The 25,971-nt window shown below is 38.0% G+C and overlaps 1 protein-coding gene across 2 annotated transcripts in view; it reads right to left on the reverse strand.

The window, feature by feature from the left end:
• Positions 1-25,971, reverse strand: part of NALCN (sodium leak channel, non-selective) — a 298,281-nt gene that overhangs the window by 147,046 nt on the left and 125,264 nt on the right. For both annotated transcript variants that reach the window (XM_049647172.1, XM_049647173.1), the window contains exons 11-12: positions 15,275-15,442; positions 8,654-8,845 (exon numbers count right to left, since the gene is read on the reverse strand). In XM_049647172.1, coding sequence (XP_049503129.1) covers positions 8,654-8,845; positions 15,275-15,442 — 360 coding nt within the window. The remainder of the gene's footprint in view (positions 1-8,653; positions 8,846-15,274; positions 15,443-25,971) is intronic.

Here is a 25,971-nt window from a genome sequence, read left to right on the forward strand (position 1 = left end):
GACCCTTTAACATGACAACTTATTTCTTCAAAGCCAACAAGAGACTCTTGCTTCAAATGCCTCTTCAGCAGAGCCCAGTCCCTCTGAATGGGTCAGGCACACCCAAGATAATCTCTTTTTTGATGGATTCCAAATTAACTGATTAGTAGCCTATTCACAGATGTGAAATTCCATCCTATTTGTGAGTCCTGCCCAAACCCATGAGGAATTCACTTACCATGCAGGAGAATGGGAAAACAAATTGTCAAGTGTTTATATAAATAGTGCATTATAAATATAATGCAATATATAGTTGCATATTATACTGCAAGGAAAATAAATTTTAAAAAATTACATGTACTCATCGGTAAATCTCACAAACATAGCAAAAAAGCAATTAGCAGAAGAAACAGTATAATATGAGACCATATAAGGCAGGTTTAAATTATGCAAAAAGATACGTGATTTTCAGTTGATGCTTCTTTATGCATTAAAGCATAAAGGAATGCACTAAAAGCCTAAACACAAAATTCAGAAAAGTGTTTCTCTATGAGCAAGAAGGGAGTGATGAAGAAGAGGCATTCAGGGCCTTCAGATGTGCTCTAATGTGCTTGTCAAGCTGTGTATGGCTACAGAAGAATACATTATATTATTCTTTGCATGTCTGAAACATTTCATGAGAAAATAAATTAATAAAGTCTGAACTAATAATTCTACTTTTGAAGATAAAATGTATCTTGACTTGAGGCACCTGGGTGGTTCAGTCAGTTAAGTGTCCGACTCTTGGTTGCAGCTCAGGTCATGATTTCATGCTTGGTGAGATCAAACCCCATGTCAGACTCCACGCTGTCAATATGGGGCCTGCTTCAGATTCTCTCTCTCCCTGTCTCTCTTTGCCCCTCCTCTGCACACTTGTGCTCTCTCTCTCTTTCTCTCAGATAAATAAACTGTATATATATGTATATATATATATACACATACACATATATACATATATATATACACATATACATATATATGTGTATATATATATACACATGTGTATACATATATATGTGTATATACATATACGTATATATGTGTATGTGTGTGTATATATATATATATATATATATACATATATACCTTGACTTTATTAGAAATGTAATCAGACTCTCTTAACTACATCTGGCAAAAAATGCAAAAAAATTAAGGAGCAAGTTGTTTCTTTACATTTCTCAGTAATTCTTTCAGTACAGTTAAAAGCCATTTTGGTGGCGAGACAGGGAAATTAATTTGTAATTAAGTGTTTTATCTCATTTACTGCTTATATTGTATAACTGCATTGGATATGGTTTTATAAGTGAAAACTCAACAGAGCAAGTCATTTGCATTTAGAGAATGCAAATTAAGAAAACATACGAAATACATAATATTAAAATACAAGTACCTGCTCTCATGGAGGGTAGTTTATTGCTTCTGAATAAAAACTCCCCATTGGAAGAACTGAGGAACAAATGAGGCCCATGGATTATGACTTTAGTGAGAGTTTACAAGGAATAAAGATATTGAGTTGGTGAAAGATGTACAGTGGATATTTACTGCATGTGTTTTAGTAACTTAGAGGCAACTTGTTTTGTACAATAAGTGGAGAGATAAACTGAACAAAGCCTTAGTGAAACTGTGCGCATAAGCTTTTGTCAGGCAGCTATGGGAAACACACAATTTGTTTTTGTTTTTGTTGAAGAAAGACTGGTGGCTCTTTCCTGTGCCAACCGGTGGTCCTTAGGACCTGCACAGGCTGTTCCATCATGAAAGGTTAATCTAATTGTCCTCCTTCTAACATAAGCTATTAGTCCCAACAATAGTCCAGAACTACAGGATCCTGCCTCACAGCAGGACTTGATCTTCCTTGGGAATTCTACTTAGCAGTGAAGTGTCTGTTTGGTCCAAATTAGAAGAGAAAGTTATTGGTTGAGATGACAAAATGGTTTTATTAAATTCTATCAATATATCTTCCTCCCCCCACCCCCTCCATTAACAAATGTCAAGCTTCTCTTCTCCATCTCATGGGACTGTATGCTGAGGCTCCACTGGTTGTTTCTGCCCTGACCCTCCCGATGACTTGGATCCCAAGGCATTGGCATCAGCATCATGGTACATGCTTTGGGAGAAGAGAGCACGGTGCTGCCACCCTCAAGATACTTGAGGTCTAGCAGAGGCAACAGGAGCTTGCATAAATATTGATGGTGTGTCACAGAAAGTGACGACTGCCATAAACAGAGGGGGAGCAGGAATCCACTCTGTGCCAGGCCTTGTGCTGGCTTCTCTGCTGGTACTATTTGGACATCTTGGGAAGGAGCTGAAGCCCAGGTGCTTCAGGCGAGAGAAATTAAACACCAGTCCTCCTCCTACCACGTGTCTATTTACATGCCCACAGGGTATATCAAAGCTTTAGAGATGAGAGATGTGAGAGAGAAACCTTGTCCAAACTCTGGGTCTGACCGCTGTAGTGGTTTTGTGGTGTTTCTCCAATAGCCATCTCTTCCCACATGACTCATCTAAGCCAATCCTGTTGGCTCAGCCATCTTGTGAATGATTTGTTTAGGAACAACCAAGTTACCCAATCCTGCCAATGAACAGTGACAGCAAGTATGCTGGGGGAAGTAGAAAATGGTACCAGGAAAAAGTGTCCTTGCTCCTTGAAGATGACCCTCTTCTTCCTCAAGATTTTATCACAAATTCTGGAAATATTGCATCCATTTTGCTAACACACGAAGACAACACATGGAGAAAATAACTGCAGTAGTTTTCTTGGGCTGCTGTAACAAAGTACCAAAAACTAAGTGTCTTAAAGCGAAGGAATTTATTATCTCACAGCTCAGCAGTCTGAAATCAATGTGTTGGCAGGACTATCCTCCCTCTTAAGGATTCTCCCAACGTTTTCTAGCTTCAGGTGTTTTCCAGAAATCCTTAGAGGTCCTTGGTTTATAGATGCCACTCCAGTCACAGGGCTGTCTTCTCCACATGTGTTTTCATATCATTTCCCCTCTGTGTGTGTCTGTGTCTGTGTCCAAATCTCTTCTTTTTATAGAATGAATATCAGTCATATTGGATTAGGGCCCAATCAGTCATATTGGATTAGGGCTCATGTTAACTTAATCACCTCTATTTCCAAATAAGGTAATATTTTGGGTTACTTAAACATATATTTTTGGGGCACATAATTCAGCCCACAACAGAATTTCAGTGAAAGATTCAGAGTCTTGGCTTTCTGGTTTACCTAATCTCAAGTTTTGTGAGAAATTTCCTAATTGTTCAAGTTGATTGGGGTCAAGATTTCTGCTACTTCCTGCCAAAGCATTCTGATAGAATTATGCAGACATTTCAGATGGGATAAGGGTTAGGGAGATGGAGAGTAAAGGGGTTCCCAGAGGAAGGGGACAGCAGTGGAAGAAAGAATCTGGGATGTTGAGCCTGATACAGTGTGGAAGGATCATAGAAGTTTTCTTTGGTCTAGCATTGTTATTCATTCCTCTGTGAAAACCTATTCACTGGGAAGTGTTGTGCTAAGCATGGAGGGTTTAATGAGCAAGATAGATGCCCTCTCTGCCTTTGGAAGATGTGATGGGGGAAATCCTGAAATATGAGCCTAAATAGGTAACTGGGGATAGAGAAGAGAAGATACTGAAAACTCTAGCAAAATGTGTGGTATCGTGAGGGAAAGGAAGACCTTGAAACATTTTAAACAGGAGAGTTCCAGGAGACAGTTTAAGTTTTGCTACAAATGGAGAGGGGTCGAGAAGTGGCCAACTGAGGCAGAGACCCATTAGGGAACTTGTGGAATAACACAAGTGAAAATCCTTTAGGACCTCTCTGCCTTCAAGTGTTTCAGGAAGTAGCTGGGGTCCTTCAGTGTGGCTGGAGCTCTGTCAGAGGATCAATGCAGTGGGCAATCACTTTGTATGCCCAGGCTGCTGTTTTAGGAATTCACATGTTCCTGTCAGGTCCTCTTAGAGGGTTTCACAGTGGGCTGCTGGGCCCAAGATACAAATCCAATCAAACAGTGTTTAATTTCATATCCAGTCCTATTTCCTTAGAGAGAATATGCCACCCAGATGTCTGGGTCAAAATCTGGTTCACGAAAGAGCCACAGAAAAGCTCTTTTCCAGGCACAAAGACTGAGGCTGCTTTGCCAAGTTAGGCTGGCTCTGCCTCTGCCTCTGTTGGATTCCTTCAAGATGGGTGTTCTCCCAGCATCTCTCATGGGCGCACATAGTTTATTCTGCATTCCATAGCTCTAAGTACGTATAAGAAAAATCACATGATGCATCCCAAAGTAAAACAGGAACTTGAAGACTCAGCACTTGTTTTTATTTTTACTTGACTCCCACCATCTCGGAGGCTGGTGCCTGCTAACCATATCTTGTGCACTTTGGCTAACACCGTAATTAACCAACCTACCACAACACCCAACCCGTGGATAATGAGGGAGATGCTCTATAAGAAGGGAAGGGAGTAAGACCCATGGAGGAGTGTCTGAACAGAAATCTACCATCGACTATCATGTGTTTTTAACCATCTTTTCTGATGATTTCCTGTCAGGCAAGTAGCACCAACGGATGATGCTTTATGTGACTGGGAATGATAATGACTACTTTTTGTAGCTGCAATGTTTTCAACATTTCTTGCAAAATTTGATTATTTTTCAGGGATTTAATGCATAATGCGTTCATGTGCGAGGAAAATTCTACTCCTAGTCATTTCACACATTTAGGCTGTCAACCCCGTCAGCTGCGGAATCACTGATTAGGGGGCCCCATAGCTGCCTGGCTGCTTTCATTAAGATGGTCAAAGTAATCAGGCAGAAAGGCACAATTGAGTAATTGGAGACCTGAAAACGTAATGCTACTTGATTACTATTATGGCTGGAAAATAGAGCAAATCCCAAGGGGCTAAGTCGGGTGGCTCTGAAGCAGCCTGATCTTTTATACAGAATCTAATATACTGACTTCAAATATATTGTATTATATAGGATATAACATTTAAAAATGTTTCTAAGAGTTGGATTTTGTATATTTTGTATGTATGGTATATTATTAAATCCACATAATGGTATGAGGAAAATGCTATTGTTACCTACATTTTAGATGTGAAAAAATAAAAGCTTAATGACTAATTTGTCTAGTATCATACAGCTAAGAAGTGAGGGAGCAGTGATAAGAAATCAGATCTGTATGACAAGAAGTGCAAACTCTTATCTGTGATGCCTCCTTATTATATTAAAAAATTCTTGAAAATACCTAAAATTTCTCTTTCTTTTTTTCTTCTTCTTCTTTTTTTTTTTTTTTTGGTAGCTCATTTAGTGGCAGAAGTCAATCTGACCTAAGACTTATTTATTGTCCTTATTTATTCTTCTTTGCCCAAAGGCTGATGTTTTGCTAAAGAAACATTTGTGTATTGATTACAGAGTGCTGACTCAAACAAATTAAACCAGGAAGGGAGTGATATCACCCTTGCACAAATATCTAGAATATTCTGAACTCCAAAAGCCATCTGACTCCAAGAGGCTTTGGCTAAGAAATATAAAATCGGTGATGTGAGATTAGAGGAGACAGTAAAAGATGAAGATAAGATTTGAAGTTAAGAGAAGATTGTGTACATAAAGAAGGGGACTGGGGGTGGTTTTCTTTTTAGGATCCCCTGTTCCTAGAACAATGGCTGGCTCTAAGTGGGCCTTCAATACTGTGTGCTGAATTAACCTGGGCTCAGAGATGGACTGTGACAATGACAGTCTCAGTGTCATTCTGAATGATGCGCTCTGCAATTTTCATTTCCCCAGTGACGGGGCACACAAAGAGAAGGTGGGCTTAGTGACATCACTGTCATCTTTGCTTGCATGCCCCCAACCCTGAAGAAGAGCTGAGCCTCTTGTTGAAGAGGCTGGCTCCAGGACAATAGCATCCTATGTGGCCCGACCCCAGGCACCGGAGAGGCTCTGCCCCACAAGCTCGCAGGGTGGGCTGCCATCCCCACACCACATTTGGTGCACAGTCTGTCTCTGGAGGGAGATTCAGGCAGAAACTCGGCACCCCCCACTCCAGGTGGCCATGCTCTTAGGAACAGCCACATTCCTAGCCTGGGTGCTTCTGTTCTGAGGGTCACATCAAGAGGCCTCAGCTGAGGCACTTTCCCTATTCTTCCTGCCACAATACACTCACCCATCTGACACTCACCCGGTGCTGTTCAGTGTGGAAAACGGAATGCTGGGAGCCAGTGGCTTGTACTGTGGTAGTAGGAAAATAAAGACTGGCTGTGACTCTCAGTTTGGCTTGCTGTCCTACCTCACCACCTCCACGCAGGACGTGTCAACACTTGTCTAAGAGCAATCCTTGTGCCTATGCTCTGGATACCCTCTTCAAGAACCCTTTGCTATTGTCCTCTGTGTCTCCTACATCTTCAACCTCACCTTCTACTTGCTTGTTCTCAACGAACATTTAAATACAACCACACTTTCATCCAACTTAACCCTTCCTTGGTCTTATATCCTCCTCTTACTATTGGCCTTGCTTTCTCCTTTACCTTCTGGAACAAGAAAGGCTCACCGCAGACCTTTAGCATATTCTGTCCCCAAACCCAGGACACTGTGCTCCTCCACTTTGATTGTCTATGTACAACTGTTCTTTAGTGACTGTTCCAAGAAGCCTACTTAGACGTTTCCATTCCTGGTTACAGATCTTAGTTCTGGGTTCTCAGAGCACCTTGTGCCTGCCTCTATCATGCTTTGCATTTACTTACTTGGCACGCCCTTCAACTGAGAATTTCCTGAAAACTGGGGATATAGTCGTGTTTCTGTCCTAAGATCACCAAAATTGTCTGGCTCTTTATACGCACTCAACAAATGCTTGGTGATGCATAACAAATTTAGCACGATATTAAAAAAAATAATAACCAGCCTATATAAGTCTACCATTTTGAGTACAGACACCTTTGCCTTCAAAGCTTAGTTTTTTAATGTTTATTTCATTTTTGAGGGAATGAGCATGAGCAGAGGATGGGCAGAGAGACAGGGGGACAGAGGATCTGAAGTGGGTTCTGTGCTGACAGCAGCGAGCCCAATGCAGGCTCGAACTTGCAAACCATGAGATGGTGACCTGAGCTGAAGTCTGACACTCAACCGACTGAGCCATACAGGTGTCCCACAAAGCTTATCTTAAAAAAATGAATTAGGGGCGCCTGGGTGGCTCAGTTGGTTAAATGTCCGACTTCGGCTCAGGTCACGATCTCACCATTCGTGAGTTCGAGCCCTGCGTCGGGCTCTGTGCTGACAGCTCAGAGCCTGGAGCCTGCTTCAGATTCTGTGTCTCCCTCTCTCTCTGCCCCTCCCCCACTCATGCTCTGTCTCTCTCTGTCTCAAAAATAAATAAAACATTAAAAAATTAAAAAAAATGAATTATATACTGTTGTTACCCCAAGATTATTCTTCCCATATAAAGGGGTATTTCAGCTTATGGTGAAAAAATACATATTTTTTTGTCTTGGTCATTACATTTTTTCATGTTTTTAATTCCACATGGAGTTAATTTCAGAATCCTTGGTTAGGGGTTGTATTTTCTACATGAATTCTGTTTATGATTGATTTTTGACTTCCTCTTTTAGCCTAAGTGAATTCCTGATGATAATGCAGAGGCATGAACTAGAGAATTTTCCATAGACATTTCAAATCTGAAGAGTTTATGAATTTTCTTACATTGAAAATCAAAAACTTCCTTCTAGATTATGCTTGACATTAAAATTTATGAACTGTAGGGGCGCCTGGGTGGCTCAGTTGGTTAAGTGTCTGACTTTGGCTCAGGTCATGATCTCACAGTTCCTGGGTTTGAGCCCCGCATAGGGCTCTGTGCTGACAGACAGCTCAGAGGCTGGAGCCTGCTTCAGATTCTGTGTCTCCCTCTCTGTATGCCCCTCCCCCGCTCTCACTCTGTGTGTGTGTGTGTGTGTGTGTGTGTGTGTGTCTGTGCGTGTGTGTGTCTGTGTGTGTGTGTGTCTCTCTCTCTCAAAAATAAATAATAAATATTAAAAAAAATTAAAAAATAATATATGAACTGTAAAACAGATTTTGAAATGTCAACTTTCACAGACATAAAAAAACAAATTTTATTTTAAGATTCTGCTAGGGGCACCTGGGTGGCTCAGTCAGTTAAGTGTCTTGACTCTTGGTTTCAGCTCAGGTCATGATCTCACAATTTCATGAGTTTGAGCCCCATGTCAGGCTCTACACTGCCAGTGTGGAGCCTGCTTGGGATTCTCTCTTTCTCCTTCTCTCTGCCCCTCCCCACTTGTGCTCTCTGTCTCTCCCAAAATAAATTAATAAACTTAAAAAAAATACTCTGCTATACTTTCATCTATAGGTACTAAGAACTCTAGCTTTCAACTGGACTGGTTTTAGCCTCTCATTTTATTAGACTATTTCCAGAATTTTACAATTGAGGTATAATCTAACAGTGTTGAAAACGGGCTCAAGTGCCTGCACCCTGCAAAAGAGACCATTTTCAATATTAAAACTGAATTATTCCAAGTTATCAAAAATATGCCAGTATTTTTGATCCACTGTTAAAGGGATATTATTTTGATGTTAACCATTATTGCTAAAATGGGAATGATGGATTAAATTGACTGCAGTTTTTATCCTTACCCTTGGAAACGTTGTAAACCTGTCCAGTTCTTCAACAAAGCAGAACATCTGAAGACTAATTGCTGACATAACAATCAAGAGGCTGGCAGTAAATACGACCAAACTCCCAAGCTTTTTTCCAGGACCAAATATCTTGTACACAAAGTCTTCTAATGCAGGTGAAATCTTAATAAGTCGAACTACCCGAAGAACCTGTTGTGGGAGAGGAAAACATATGTACTTGATCATTTACTCACACTGAATCTTAAACAAGTTCACACTAAAACCTCATTTTTCACAGTACTTCATAAAATCACACTTTTCCATGTGAGTAGCTACAGACAAAAAGTAACACTACAATAACTAAGATCTTGGTGTATCTCAGTGCCTGCCTTTCTGCCTTTTAGCCAGAGCTCAATAAATCCTGAATGAATGAAGGAAAATGGTGGTAACAAAAGCTTTTTTACATATAATGTGATAATTCAAAGTGCTATTACTCTTTCTTTCTTTCTTTCTTTCTTTCTTTCTTTCTTTCTTTCTTTTTTAGAGAAAGAGAGAGGGCATGCGAGCTGGGGAGGGGCAGAGACAGAGAATCCCAAGCAGGCTCTGTGCTGTCAGCACAGAGCCCAACATGGGGCTTGATCTCACAAACTGTGAAATCATAACCTGAGATGAGATTAAGAGTCACATGCTTAATCGACTGAGCCACCCAGGCACCCCTCAAAGTGCTATTAACTAATATATATTGTTGAAACACAATTGATATTTTTCTCATGTTCAAATGTAGATGAAAGGCTTAATCCAACATTAGCTATATGTCTCATAAAACAAAGCTTCCTATATATTATTGTACATATAGACTTTTCCTTTTAAGAATCTACTATCAAAGAGTCCTTACTTATGCCTGAGAGTGATACCATAATATCCATTCTATCCTCTCTTTAAATAATAGAACTATCAGAATTTTAGCCTAACAAGTGGCTAGCAAGGACTATAGACTACATTTTCCAGCCCCACTTATAGCTAGGTGTGGCCAGTCGACTAAGTTCAGATGTAAGGAACATGAAAAGAAGCAATTTTTGCAACTTTTGGCACATTTAATTAAATAAACTTGCCCTGGATACTCTTTATGCTTTCCTCTGGCAGGGAAATTGAAATGAATGGAGTAGTCCCTTTGGACCAGAAATGGAAGCCTTGTATGGAAGCTAACAGATTCAATCCACCTCAATAGGCAGGCTTCCTGCATGACTGTGTGGAGCAGAGCCACCTACTTTCCCTGGACACCCACCAACTACTGGAGAGAAACAAACTTCTGTCTTATGTAAGACTTGCATTTTTAGATCTTTGTTATATCTAAATACACACACATATTTAGATGTTTTGCATATATATAAAGGCAACTCTCCATAGCTTACTGATTAATAAATTCACTTGCTCTTCACTTTAACAAATACTGATTAATTATTATGTGCCAAACATTGTGTTGGACAAATAAGATTCAATGTTTATAAATTACAGAGGGAGTATAATATAAAGGCAAAGCTCCTAAGGGCATATTTATAAGATTAAAAGTATAATTTAGTATGTAATTCAAGGTTGAAATATAAAACACGGAAAAGTAGCAATTTTTCATTAAATCTGAGATGTCAACATTTTTATATGTGCCTCTGAAAAATAAAAAGTGCTTCCAATTAAAGAATGGCATACCACTGATTATAAGACAGATTCCAGATTTAGAGATAGGAAATAGGAAAACAGGAAAACTATGGTCTTGGCACAAATAAACTATGGTAAGTGGAAAGGTTGTCCAAGATGGTTCGATGAGAGCTTAAGGTGACTGTGAATGCTTTTTAGTAGCAGAAAATAAATACTCTTCAATAGAGTAAGAGCAGGAAATGCTTTTAAAACCTAGTTTTTAGGGGTGCCTGGGTGGCTCAGTTGGTTGAGTGTCTGACTTCGGCTTGGGTCATGATCTCACAGTTAGTGGGTTCAAGCCCAGTGTCAGGCTCTGTGCTGACAGCTCAGAGCCCGGAACCCGCTTCGGATTCTGTATCTCACTCTCTCTTCACCTCCCCCGCTCATTCTCTCCTTCTCTTTCTCTCTCTCTCTCAAAAATAAACATTAAAAAAATTTTAACCTAGATTTAATTCTTACACATATAAAATAACATATGTTTGGATTTTTCCAGCATCCCTAGCTTCCTACTGTTCCTGATTTTCTTTTGACAAATCATTCCTGCTCCACTCCTGGTCCATGAGGACCAGAAGGGACTCTGTGATGCCCATGATCCAGGCCGGGAGGGAGTATTCACGATGACCTGAGTCATCCTCAAAACTTTTGTTGGACCTGTAAGAGGTGTGCCATTTTTCATTCCCAATTCACATTACTGTGAGCACCACAGAAATCTTGAGCTCTGGGAGCCATCTTTGCCACTACATGGAGCAAAGCTAGCTTAGGAATAACTGACACAGAAGAAAAGTGAGTGAGGAAATAGACTGAGCCCCTGTGATACCATTTTAGCCTCTGCATCATGCTATACTTGAAGACACTCTTACTTCCTTAGACTTTGAATTAACAGAATATATTGTGGTGAAATAATAGGAGTGTCTACAGAATCCAAATGTAGCCACATGACTAGTAAACTAAATGGACACACATGTAAAGAAGTTGAGAAAATGTATATTTTCTTCTTCCTAATTTTAATTCCTCCTTGCAATACTGAAAAAAGAAAATTCATGTGAAAAATCATGTTGTTCCGAGTAAACATTATGCTATATACATGGTTAAGCTACCAGTTTTCTGTTTGAATTTATATATATTCCCAAATCCGAACATATTACACTCAGGTCATCTTTCCAAGTAATAAGCAAATAGCTTTATCATAAGAACTATTAAAATATTCACATTCATATTAATATCCTGAATAATTATATGGAAGGATTTCACATTCTTATCAGATTTGTTATTCTCAGATATAAATGATTCAGTATCTAATTGTTAATAGCTAAAATGAGCAAGTTTACAGGAACAATTTAACTGGCTGATAGCTCAACTTTCAATACAGTGTGTTCTCTCCACTTGTATTAAAATCATATTTAAAAGATTGTCTAGGGGCGCCTGGGTGGCTCAGTTGGTTAAGTGTCTGATTTCAGCTCAGGTCATGATACCGCAGCTCATGAGTTCGAGCCCCACGTCCGGCTCTGTGCTGACAGCTTGGAGCCTGGAGCCTGCTTTGGATTCTGTGTCTCCCTTCTCTCTCTGCCCCTCCCCTGCTCATGCTCTCTCTCTAAAATGAATAAACTTAAAAAAAAAAAGAAGATTGCCTAAGTAATTTTGAGCCTTATCCCAAATTCTAATAAAACATCCTATGCACATCTGTGCAATTTTGATAAATTAAAATTTCATTAGTTGGAAGAAGCAGAACTTAACATGATTCCTACATGGCCGATTTGATCAGCATTTTCAAAGGGGAAAGCCTGCATCCTTGGAAAGGCAAAGTCCTTATCAGTGACTCTAGTTACGCCTTTTCATCTATTTGGGGATAAATATGCTTTTCACTCTGTTTACCCAATAAACCCTTTTGATTTGGTGCTTCCACAGACAGGAAATAAAGTAAACCATACTCTCAAAGATAAGCACTGCAGAACATTTTGTGGTTATTTCCAAAGCATATTTTCCTGGTCACATTTCTAAGTCTATCTCTTCAAGATCACTCTGCTAATTACAAGTGAGATACTTCAGAAATTGTATGGCCAAGAATATGGACTATGAAATTAAATTTCTTAGTAATGCGTTTCCATCACTTGTTAGTTATGTGGTCTTGAGCAAGTTATCAAGTGTCTTAGCACTTCAGCTTGCATGCATGCTCTCTGTCTCCCAGGATTGTGGTGCCTAACCAATAGCATGATGCTCTCGGCCCAGTGCCCAGCACATAGTAAATGCACAATAAATCCCAACTGATGTCATCATAATTATCCGGTACATCAGAGCTGTAGCATTTTGCAACACTTTATTTCTTCCTACAGGACAATGGTGCTCTATGCTCATTCCAGTCCAACCATGCTGGCCTTTGTGCTATTCTTCAAACACAGCAAGCATGTTTCCACCTCAGGACAGTTGCCCTGTGGTTCTCTTGGCTTGCCCTTTCATTTCACTCAGTCTCTGCTCAAAAGCAACTTCTTCAGAGAGGGCTGCCATGAGCAACCTATCTAAAATAGCACCCCACCCTCAATCTCCATCCTTTTCACCCTTGTTTCTCCTTTACTGCATTTCTAGAACTTTATTCCACATTCTTTTGTATCCTTGTTTGTGAACTATTTGCCCTCTAGAATGTAAGCTTACTGAGCTAGGGCTCTTCCCTGCATATTTACCTCTGTCCTCCGTTTCTGGAACAGTGCCTGGCACATAGTAGGTGCTCAGTAAATATCATTTGAATAAATAGATGAAGAAAACCAATGATTGCTCTCAGAGATAACTGATGTTATAAAGGGAGTCATTTTGTACTAAACCGTTGACTTCACTTAAATACGAAAATGTGAAATTCACCGCCAACACAATGAAGAAAGGCCATGTCAAATGAGAAATGTGAGGACCCACAAGGGAGATCAAAGTGGACCCACGAAGAGCCAATCTGCTCAAGTCAGTTCTTATATGTGAATGTGCAAAAATCTTTGTGACACTTAAGCTTCTCCACAAAACAATCCAGGCAGTGTTTAATTATTTCATTAGGGAAATATAAACATGGTCAAACAGAGAGAGATACAAATGAAAATCACTTAACCATTAACATAAATTAAACTGTTATCAATTATAATCCAGAATCAAAGATAACATTAAAGTTGCAGACTCGGGGCACCTGGGTGGCTCAGTTGGTTAAGCGTTCTGTCTCTTGATTTCAGCTCAGATCATGAAATCACAGTTTGTGAGTTCAAGGCCCACATCGGGCTCTGTGCTGACAGTGTGGAGCCTGCTTAAGATTCTCTCTTTCTCCCTCTCTCTGTCCCTCCCCTACTCTCTCTCTCTCTCTCAAAAAATAAACTAAAAAAAAGTTGCAAACTCACTGAGTTTCATACTATGTGACTATGTCTATATATATATAAAACTATTAGAACCTTGCATGCTAATTTTAGGTATTTTGGGAAAAATTGACTAATATAAAAAACTAGACATAATGACTGTTAATAATCTGTAATAATTTGGTTTATTTCTTTCCTGTCATTTTTCCATTTATAGGTATTTTACATATAAATATATAGCTATAGATATACATACATATAACATATATATGTTATGTAATTTTATACTGTTTTGTGTTTAAATAAAATATAATCATATTATTTTAATCATGTCTCTGAGTAATTACAAATTCATCATTGTCATTATTTTTGTGGTCAAATTCGCATATGACTTGCTAAGCTATTCCTCAAATGTTTACCATTTTAAAAGTTCTCATTTTTTTAATCTTGTAAACAATTCTCAAATAAATATCTTTAGATTCAAAGATTACTCTATTTCTAACTTCTCACTAAAAAATTATCTGTGAGAAAGTATAGAAATTTTAAAGCCATAAATATATTTTGTATATGTATCCTTGCTGAAATAGGGACCAATATTTTTTTTTAATTTTTAAAATGTTTTTATTTATTTTTGAGACAGAGAGAGACAGAACATGAATGGGGGAGGGTCAGAGAGAGAGGGAGACACAGAATCTGAAACAGGCTTCAGGCTCTGAGCTGTCAGCACAGAGCCCAACACAGGGCTTGAACTCACAGAGTGAGAGATCATGACCTGAGCCAAAGTCAGAAGCTCAACTGACTGAGCCACCCAGGTGCCCCGGGACCAATATTTTTCTTAACTTGGTTAACTTAATAGGTCTATAAAAGATATTTTGTTGTTTTGATTATCAAGCATATTTCCTATAATTATCAAACATATATATTAAATACTCATGTTGATTTTGTGAATCTAGACAGCAGTGCCCAAGAGCATACAATGGCATAATTGGGAAGTATATTTTGTACCAAGAGTTTTAAACATGTATATATCTCTTGCCCTACTCATCTCACTTATTATAACCAAGCCTAAGGATATAACCCAACAAATGACAAAGGGCTTATGTCCAAAGATGTTGATGTACTGAAAGCTTGAACCATATATCCTTTGTGATTTCAGTATGTTTGGCAATGATTACTAGAGGCCTACCTTTTAACCCATGTGTTTGCAGGATATTTGTTATCATTTCTGTGAATTATATTTTCATGTCCTTTCCCCAGGTATCAGAAGTATAGACTTTCAGGTTGCAGTCTGGCAGCTGAAGTTAAAACTGCTCTGAAAATAACAGCTTTGGAATCTCTAATAAATAAAGTCAGTGAAGTTGGAATGCATCTTTTTTCAGCTTAGGAGAAAATTTCATCTAAAACATCTCCACTGTGAATTTTCAGAAGTTTTAAAAACAATGCTATAATTTATGAATGCACTATTTTTGGCACTGAAGATGTCGCTGGGCCTATCTGAAGTTTGTGTTTATTATATAATAATTGTATGTAACTATTTAATATAATTATGTATAGTTATTATTACATAACTGGTATTTCCTCTGGAAAGAAACAAATTCTACTGACAAATAGACGTTATTCATATTACCTGAAAGTATGTGAACTGAGAATGATAAAGATCTGGATATACATGAAGAGTAGTTCCAATTACTAGCAGTAGCTCAAATTTGTGGAGAGATGAGCTAATATATCCAGTAAATCCCAGACACCATATCTTCAGAAGTGCTTCCAAATCAAAAAGTACTGTAAAAGCCACCTGGAGGAACAGAGAGACAGGGAAATTGGAACGTAAAACTGTAATTTATTTCAAAATGCCTCATACATTTGTTAGTGTGTAAATCTCAGCTGCTGCTATATAAAATGAAAAGCCCACAACAATCTAGAATGACATGTTATAAAGAAAATGGTTTAGAAAAACACCAACTAGAACACAGAAGACCAAAAACATCTAAAGCAATCAGTAAAACGTGTTAAAATGTTAAATGTTTCTAAGTGGTATTATTTCTTTATTATTCACTATCTGATATTATTTAAAAGTCATCGTCATTTATTAAATTCTGTATACACAGAAAGTGTGCATTTTTCCATACTTTATATTTTCTAAAGATAGTTTCTATAATGCATATGGCATATTGTAAAATGACTTGCATCTTACTAAGCATCATCAAACTAAAATAAAAAAGTGTAGATCTAATTTATGTTTTGGGCCACATAAACAAGCAAAGAAATATGGATTCTATATCAAGCATTATGTGTGTGTATATGCACACATAAATTAATATATTAATATGATTTATGCCTAGAATATTAATTAAGAAAATTAACAATGCATATTACTATATTAATAAATTAGTATAACCATTTAATCTATCACATTAATTCTATGAATTTGCTATTACTAATACCAATATTATAAAAAGTACTCATAAACACAGCATGTTATTTTTCCTTTACTTGTCCAATGGGTAAAAATACTCATTTTATAAAAAAGTTTGCAACTGGAATGAAAGTGTGTAATATAAAATTAACTAATAATTAAAGAGCACAAGAGTGGGTGTTGGAATTAGTCAAACATATCCCTCGGAGAAGATACCAGATGATTTACTGGAAAATAGGAGTAGTGGAGAGCTCCCCTCTCTTATTCTTGGCCAACACAGAGCATCAGAAGGGATTTTTTTCTTACTCATATTACATAATAAAGGCCATATGTGAAAAACCTACAGCTAACATCATACCCAAAGTTGAGAAGTGGGAAGTCTCCCCCTAAGATCAGGAACAAAACAAGGATGTCCGCTTTCACCACTTTTATTCAACATAGTACTGGAAGTCCAAGCCACAGCAATAAGGCAAGAAAAAGAAATAAAAGGCATCCAAATTGGTAAGGAAGAAGTATAAGAACTAGAACAAACAACCTTAAAATTTTTATGGAACCCAAAAAATCCTGAATAGCCAAAGCAATCTTGAAAAAGAAGAAAATAGGAGGCATCACAGTCCCAGATTATAAGATAGACTACAAAGAGGTAGTAATCAAGACAGCATCATACTGGCACAAAAATAAACACATAGATCAACAGAACAGAATAGAGAGCCCAGAAATAAACCCATGATTACATGGTCAACTAATCTATGACAAAAGAGGCAAAAATATGCAGTGGGAAAAATACAGTCTCTTTTCAACAGTCTCAATTGTGTCAGAAAGTTGGATAGCTTCCATGTTGGATACATAAATATCTACGATTGTTATATCTTCTTGTTGGATTATTCCCTTTATGATTCTATAGTGTCCTTCTTTGTCTCTTGTTATAGTCTTTGTTTTAAAGTCTATTTTGTCTGATATAAGTACTGCTACCCTAGCTTTCTTTTCACTTCTATTTTCATGATAAATGCTTTTCCATCCCTTTACTTTCAATGTCCATACGTCTTTAAGTCTGAAATGAGTCTCTTATAGGCAACATACAGATGGGTCTTGCTTTTTTATCCATTCTGTCACCCTATGTCTTTTTTTTTGATTGGAACATTTAGTCTATTTACATTCAAAGTAATTATTGATAGGTATGTACTTACTGCCATTTTGTGACTTGTCTTATGGTTGTTTTTGTAGTTATTCTCTGTTCCTTTCTTCTCTTGCTACCTTCTCTCAGTTTGCTGGCTTTCTTTAGTGACATATGTGGACTCCCTTCTCTTTATTTTTTACATAGCTATTACTGGTTTTTGGTTTTTGGTTATCATTATGTTTGTATCTAAAATCTTATGCACATAGCAGTCTATATTAAGTTGATGGTTGCTTAAGTTTGAACCCATTCTTTACTCTGCTCCCTTACACATTTTTATGTGTATGGTGTTATACTTTACATCCTTTTATTTTATGAATCCCTTGACCAATTTGTATAGATATACTTAATTTTACTGCTTTTGTTCTCCCTAATTTTTTTAAAAAAATTTTTAACATTTACTTATTTTTGAGAGACAGAGAGAGGCAGATCATGAGCAGGGGAAGGGGAGAGAGAGAGAGAGAGAGAGAGAGGGAGAGAGAGAGAATCTGAAGCAGGATCCAGGCTATGAGCTGTTTTGTTAACACAGAGCCTGAGGTGGGTCTTGAACTCACGAACTGCAAGAGCATGACCTGAGCTAAAGTCGGACCTCAATGACTGAGCCACCCACCCAGGCGCCCCTGTTCTCCCTACTTTTATTACTCCTACTTAGGGTCTTATTTTTCACTCAAAGAATCCTTTTTAACATATCTTGTAGAGCTGGTTTAGTGATCATTAATTCCTTTAATTTTTGTTTGTTTAGGAAACTCTATCTTTCCTTCTACTCTGAATGATAGGTTTATTGGATATAGTATTCTTGGCTACAGGTTTTTTCTTTTAGCACTTTAAATCTATTAGGACACTCCCTTCTGGCTGAAAAGTTTCTGCTGAAAAATCATCTGATATCCTTATGTGGTTACCCTTGTATGTAATGGTTTTCTTTCACTGATTTTATACTGATTTTATAGAGTTCTTTATTTGTCACTACTTTTTTGCCATTTTAATTATTATGTGTCTTAATGTGGACCTCCTTGGTTGATTTTGTTTAGGGCTCTTTACCTCCTGGATCTGTATTTCTGTTTCCTCCTCCAAATTTTCAGCTATTTTTTCCTTCAAGTAAATTTTCTGCCCCCCTTTCTCTCTCTTCTTCTGGGATCCTTATAATGTAAATGTTATTATGTTTGATGGTGTCATTGAGTTCCCTAAGTCTATTTTAATTTATTATTATTTTTTCTCTCTCCTGTTCAGCTTGATTGCTTTACACTCCTGTCTTTCAGGTCGCTGATCCATTCTTCTGCTTCCTCTAGTCTACTTATTCCATTTAGTGTATTTTTAACTTTATTTATTGCGTTTGTTATCTCTGATTGGTTCTTTTTATGTTTTCTTTCTCTTTGTTAGGGACCTCTTCACTGAAGTCTTCCATGCTTTTCTCAATTCTAGTGAGTATCTTTATGACTATAAATTCTTTATTAGGCATATTACTTATCTCCATTTCATTTAACTCTCTTGCTGTAATTTTGTCCTGTTCTTTCATTTGGAACATATTCCTCTGAATCCTCATTTTGTCTAACTCTCTGGGTCTGCTTCTATGTGTTAGGAAAGTCAGCTACATCTCTCTTGGAAGTAGTGGCCTCATGAAGAGTTCCTGTAGTGCCCTGCCGTGCAATGTCCCCTGCTCACCAGAACTTGGTGCTTCAAGGGTATCTTCTATTATGTTGTGTGTGCCCTAGTGTTATGGCTGAGTCTTTTTTGCCTTCAGTCTAGTCATCTCCAATTGCTCTTTTTGCCTGTTTTGGGCAGGTTTGGGTCCCTGTGTTGTTAGTGGGCTGGGCTGGGGCTACCTTGGACTTGAGTTGAGTCAGACCAGGTTTTGCCAGAGATGCAGTAGCACCAAACTGTAGGGTGCTTCCCCTGTCTTGTCCCCCGTAAAGTTTTCATTGATGGGTAGGACCAGCGGTCAGAGAAGATGTCTGCCCCTAACCCAGTGCTGGTGCCACAGTCAGACTGGTGTGTGTAGTTATCTTCCCCTCTCCCCAGGGTAGGAGTCGCCTTGGGGTGGTGCTGGCCCCTGTTGGGGCTGTTTACATACTGCCAGGCTGTGGCACTGCTTTGGTTGGGCTCCAGTCGAGAGTGTATTGAAGGGGGCAGGTCTACAAAAGAAGCATGGGTGGGGCACACTGTTAACAAATTAGGTAGAGAGTGTTGTCCCACAGGTATACAAATGCCTAAGCTAGGGGGTGGGGGAAGGAATTGGTGTCTGCCAGCTCTTTTGTTCTTGAAGTCTCCTAAAGACCCCTGCCCCTCTAGCACATGGTCTGAGATTAGTAAACAAATGTCCCTTCCATAAATCCCAGATGTTTTTCAAACTGCTGCTTCTATGCTGTATCTCCCTGGGGCTGTTTGTTGTGTTGTCCTTTTAAGGGTGGGGAGTCATTTTCCTATTGCCTTCCAGGCCCTCCCAGAGTGGAGCCTATTGACTTTTAAAGTTTCAATCCTTACACCCTACTGATTGTAAGAATTACTGAAATTAGGCCCTTCTGGTTCCCAAAGTCAAATTACAAAGATTCCTCTTCCTATGCAGGCTCCCTGTACCTGGGATGCCTGGTGTGAGGGTCTGTTACTCTTTGCTTTCCATGCCCAGGCATCCCTCCCTCCCATGGACAGTTCTCAAGGTCATTTAGCTTTTGACCATGTCTCTACCCTTCCTACCCTCTTCAATATGGCCTCTTCTCTACATTTAGTTGTGGGGACTCTGTTCTGCCAGTCCTCAGGTTGTTTTCTGGATTATTTACACTGATGTGTGTGTTATCTAGTTGTATCTGTGGGATCAGGTGAGCCTAGGGTCCTCCTACTATGCCATCTTACCCAGAAATCTTCAGTGTTTACTTAATTCAACATTTTCCTTACTGATTTATTGAAGGGTGGTACTTCCTTGATAAGGAATCATCAGGAAAAATGGTTAAGCACTTTGCTACTTCTAAAACAAGACTGCACTAACTATCCTTATGCAATACCAGTATTTTATTGGGCTTTTATGTCTATGAATAGATTCTCAAAGCTGGCATTGCTGGGGCAAAGGACAGGTTTGCATATTTGATATTTTAGAAAATATTAAGGGATTACTTTTAAAATGCTATAGTAAGTCTTCTGCCTTCCAGCAAGGTAGGAAAGGGTTTCTTGTCCTAAATCTGAAGAATCACCAGATGTAATCAAACTTAATCAAACCTTTGCTTATCTGTTCATATATGTATTTATCATTTGGATTTTTCTTTTTAAAACAATTTTCCTGTTCATGACCTTGCCAATTTTCTATGGTGGTGTTTTGTCTTTCTTATCAGTTTTTGGAGTTGCTGATATTAAGGACATTAATCTTTGCCCACTATATGAACTGCAAATATTTTTTCTCTAGTCATTAGTTTGATTTTTAACTTTGGTGGCATTAGTTCTACAAGCACTCTAGATTGTATATGGTCACATATATCTATATTTATCTTTTTAAATTTTTTCCTTACCTTTTAAAACAAAAATGGACTTCAGAAGGATTACTATCGAGGTTTCATATCCAAGAACACACTGTTTTCTATTCATTTGGACTGTGTTCTTTGATAAATCTGTGTTCTAAATTTCCCCCACAAAGATGTTATTGTTTGCTTGTGAAATTTATTTCTATGAATTTAATATTCCAATAACTAATTCAAATGTGTTTTTTTTACCTTTTTTACTTTTTATTTTTTTACCATTTCCACCTAGTTGTTCCAGTGGAGAAAAAAGATACTGATTTATCTATATTGATTTTCTATACCTGCCATACTAGATTCTTCTATTAATTCTAATATTTTAAATATTATCTCCTGGATTTTAAAAAAATATGTACATTTTATCTGCAAATGAAGATAAGATTTGTTTTTCAAGACTTATTTTGGAGTTTGCATTAATTCATTAGCTATAATGGTACAGCTGTACAGTTATACACTACCCAATGAAGTGGCAAAAAGAATCTATAATGTGCTCCTACTTTCAAAGAAAGTTTTCCAGCCTTCATATATAATGGTTGCAGTGGGTTTTGGTAATTAATTGCTACCATGTTTAAGGACTTCCATTCACTTCCTGTTCTACTTACAGGATTTTAGCTTTTAATTCATTGAGGCAATGGGATATATCACACAAGTCCTTGGTGTTGACCATTTATGTATTCCTGGAATAAATCTTAGATGGTAATGCTAGCCTGCTGGACTTTATTGAATAGCACTTTATTTATAATATTTGTAGCTATTGTTATATATGAAATTCGTCTATAATTTTACCTGCCCTACCATTATCAGGATTTGGTTAAGCTTATGGTAGCTTTATCAGACTTACTTTGGAGTTTTCCATCTTTTGCATGATTGATAATTTCTTAAATAAAATAAGAATGATCTCATCTTTGAAAGTAGGTACAACCCATGGGAACTCCAAGTCCATGTGAGGGCGGGCTTGTGCTGACTCATTTACAGTAAAGCTTATTCTTTTTCTATCCATCTGGAGTCAATGTCAAGATTGAAGTTTTCCTCATCACATCCTTCTGAGGATGGACTTTATCCTTTTTTCATTGAAGCACAGACTTCATGTGTCCTATGTTATGTGGGGGTCTCTGTTCTGGCACCTCATGTTCACAGCCTCTTCTTCTACACTGGTTATAGCTCTTAAAATGGCAAGTTTTAGGTGACAAGGATATGCAAATGCCTGGAGGGTAGCCACTGGCATTAGTGTCCATCTCATGTTCCACACTCAAATCACACATCAGTTTTTGGCCTTGAGAATATTCCTTAATCTTTTGCATGTTCTGCTAAGCATTTACAATGTTTTAATATTTTAGATGTCACTTTTACTTGTTTCATAGAGACATGATTCTCAGCCACCTTTTAGGGCCACCTTGTATGTGTTTCCTATTATCAATATACTATCTGAGTTTGTGTTTAAGCTTTATTGGATTTTCTATGTCTTTTGATAAGAAAATTCAACCTGTACACATTTAATGTATCAAAATTAGACTTGGTCTTCTTTCCAGTTTTTTTGTAAGTCACTGCTATTTCATCTTTTAACTTTTTCTTGTCTTTTCTGACCTGGTCAAACTGTTGCTGATTTCTTTCTCCCCATTGTTAATTTGGACATTCTACACTGCTTTTCTAATCCCACGGTTCAATTCCCAACTGTCAGAAATCAATCTATCTTTTTTATTATCGCATTAATATGAAATAATTATAAGCTCCTCTCTCTCCCACATAAATCTGCTTGCTCACCCATCCCTCACACCCCCACCCATCCACAAATTTCATAGCATGCTTCTATCACCCCACGCTCCATGGGTGTCATACCCCTTCCTAAATCCTGCTTTTGCTGAGATTGTTTACACATTTACTTTTAGTTTCTTGAACCATAATTATTTCTTTTTTTTCCCTCAAAATTCTTATTTGGCATCTTTTTAAAAATCATCTTTTATTTGGATCTAATACCTACCTCTTTTCTTTCCTTGTCAGCTTCTCTGATCTACCTTTCCTTTTCTATTTTTCTGATACACTTGGGATTAGCATACTTGGGAGTAGTTTGCTCAGATAAATATCACAGGTTGCATACTCTCTTAAACCTTCTCTATCCAAAATGCGTTTTTAACACAGACATGGCAATTCTGGCTGCATACAGATTCTTTCCTCTTAACGGTCTATACAAATATTGTTTCACTGCCTTCTATGTTCCAATATTATAGATGAATCATCTGATGCAGTGTATTTATCTTGTTTTCACATGTTATTTAAATGTGTTCAGAGGCTTAAAAAAATTTTTTTTTAATGTTTGCAACCAAGGAAGGTCACCAGCGTATGTCTAGGAATGTCATCTTTTTTTTTTTTTTTTTTTTCATTTCATCACCCTGAGATTTAGTGACTCTTTTTGGTCTACTGATTTATGTTTTTCCTCAATTGAGGAACATTTTCCTATGTCATTTATTATTGCTTTTCTTCTATCCATTCTCTTTTTCCTCCAGGGGCTAATATATTAGTCACATTGAAGTGTCTAGTCTCTTTTGCTTTTTCCCCCTCATGATTTTTGCCATTTCCCTGATTGTTCTCCCCCCACTTGATCTCCTGTATAAATCATTCTTTTTTGGGGCACCTGGGTGGCTCAGTTGGTTGAGCATCAGGCTCTGGCTCAGGTTATGATCTCACGGTTCATGGGTTCAAGCCCCATGTCAGGCTCTGTGCTGAAAGGTCAGAGCCTGGAGCCTGCTTTGGATTCTGTGTCTCCCTCTCTCTCTGCCCACCTCCTGCTCACATTCTGTCTCTCTCTCTCAAAAATAAATAAACATTTAAAAAATTAAAAAAATAATTCTTTCTCAACATCAGCCACGCCCTTTTTCAGTTCATTTTTTGAAAATTTTAGCCAAAGTGTCAGAAAATTTGTTTTGTGCCTCAATTGCCAGTGCTTGAGACATTTAAAAAACAAAACAAAACAAAACAAAACCCTGCTATGTCTTCCATCAATTGTACTTGATTGGGAGACTCTCGTACTGATTCATCTTGGATTTCTGAGTTTCATCTTCAGTTTCTGCGTCCCTTTTATGAGAATAATTTTTCTTTGCTTGTTCATGACTACATGTTTGCTTTTTGTTTGTCCTTTATGCTTTCCTGAGCAATGATAAATGAGGAGTAGTAGGGGGCACTGAGGTTTTTGTGGTAAGTGACTTAACAACCCATGGCCCCTCTGATGGGCATCAAGGAGGGAGCTGCCCCATGTCAAGACTCTTATGGGCTGGTGGAATCCATTTCAAACCCCCTGTACCTGGAAGTAATACAACTTCTAGCAAGGCTCCTTTTCTGGCTCATCAAAGTCAGTGGCATTCTTCTGGCTCTCTCTGGACTACAAGTGACTACAGTGGGCAGGTATAACTTCTTCACCGGGTCAGGCCCAGGCAACAGAGGACCCAAATCTCTGAAATAAGTCCAAATAAATGGACGAGTCTTTTCCAGCCCAGGCTTGTAACAATATGAAAAAGTCCTCCAGACACTCGGGGGATCCCTGGAGAAACTGAAACACAGCCATGTGTGTCCTAAAGGTCCAATGTGCAGCCTGACCTGGCTGTCGTATTAGCAGAGTGAGCAGTGACAGGCACCCACACATCCATCTCTAAGCTTCACCTGCATTTTCAGAGTTTCATTCCAAAGGAAAGAATGAAATCCATATCAAAGTGTTTTTTTTTTAAAAGTAGGCAACTAGTAATAAATACCTGAAATATGTCCAAATAGATAATCAAATTATACATAAGCACAATTAATCACTTTAGTAACTTTGCATTTGCTATGAAAAAGACAGATGGTATGATCTCTTTAAAAGATCATAATTCATAATTAAATATGCACCCGGATCCATTTGGATTATTATTTGCTTAGTGGGGAAACTTATATGCTTTTCAAACCTACTAAGAGCCACTAGAACAAGATTTAGCAAATTGTTATGTGATTATATGTAAGTACTATATTCCCACTAATTTTCCTACTAGAGTTCCTGATTTCAATACTCATGGGATCAATACCTCATTTTAAACATAATTTGTTAATTATTAAAGTCTAACATTCTACTTCTGAAAAACAGTAATCCCCAAGTGGTAAATTTTTGTGAAAAATGTGATAAATTAAAATATATGTAACTTGTAACTATGGGTTATTCTGGTATAGGGAAGAACTACGTCAGGAACTAAAAGAGGGGTTTAGAAAAATTAAATTAGCTTACATGCTCATTGGCTATTTTAGTGTAAGCTAGAGGGTTTAGTGCCAAGATTTCACTTCAGAGAAATGTAACAGTTTAATAGTATCAGAGGCAGGGGAAAGCTATAGCCACCCTTCTCAGTGGATGGCACAAGCTTGTGTTGGTGAACTGAGCCTTGACAATAGCCGGACAGGGGAGGAACTTGCCAGGGTCATGCTGTTGGCCATACAAAAGGGCTTTCTGCAGAACCCAACTACTTGGAAGAACTGCCCATAAGAATCATCTAGAAATGCGTCCAGTCTCGGACTTTCTATAAATCCCAGGCAGTCAGCACTGCAACCCATGGAAGGGTGGGCCCCCACTTGCCATTCCTGGCCGGGGGATGCACTCACTGTTGCTGTGGTGCCTCGCTCTGCAGCCCCCACATGGACAGGGCACCCTGGGACCCTTCCTCTGGCTCTCATCTTTGCAGTACATTACACAATGTGTGAGTGTTTACAAGTTGAAACTCACCTTCTTTTTTAAGAGGGAAGGCAAGACTTGTTAAGAGTGCGATAAACTCTCCATAAACATTCTTGTCAAATTACTTGAAACAACTTGGAAATAATGCATGCAGAAAACAAAATATCTCTTTCTCCTTATAATTTTTTTAAATAAGTGTTTTTCAATCTTTTTTTTTAATCACCCCCTCCTCCCCAACCAGGAGTCATTTTAGATATTTTCTTCCCAATCACCACCCCATATGGAATTTTAATATCAAAGATATATATATATATATATATATATCTTTGATGTTAACATATCTATATCTATCTATCTATCTATCTATCTATCTATATACACATGTCATGTACCTATCTCTGCTCTATAAATAGAAAAATTAAGAATTTTTGGCCTCTCTAAGAACCAATTTTTACCTCTTTAGAGGTGTTTTCACCCCTGTCGAAAATGCATATTCTATAGATATATCTGGTTTGATGTCACCATGGCAGAGTTTAAGTAACATTTTCAGGAATGC

This window comes from Panthera uncia (genome assembly GCF_023721935.1).
Source record: "Panthera uncia isolate 11264 chromosome A1 unlocalized genomic scaffold, Puncia_PCG_1.0 HiC_scaffold_16, whole genome shotgun sequence".
Taxonomy (NCBI): Eukaryota; Metazoa; Chordata; class Mammalia; order Carnivora; family Felidae; genus Panthera; species Panthera uncia.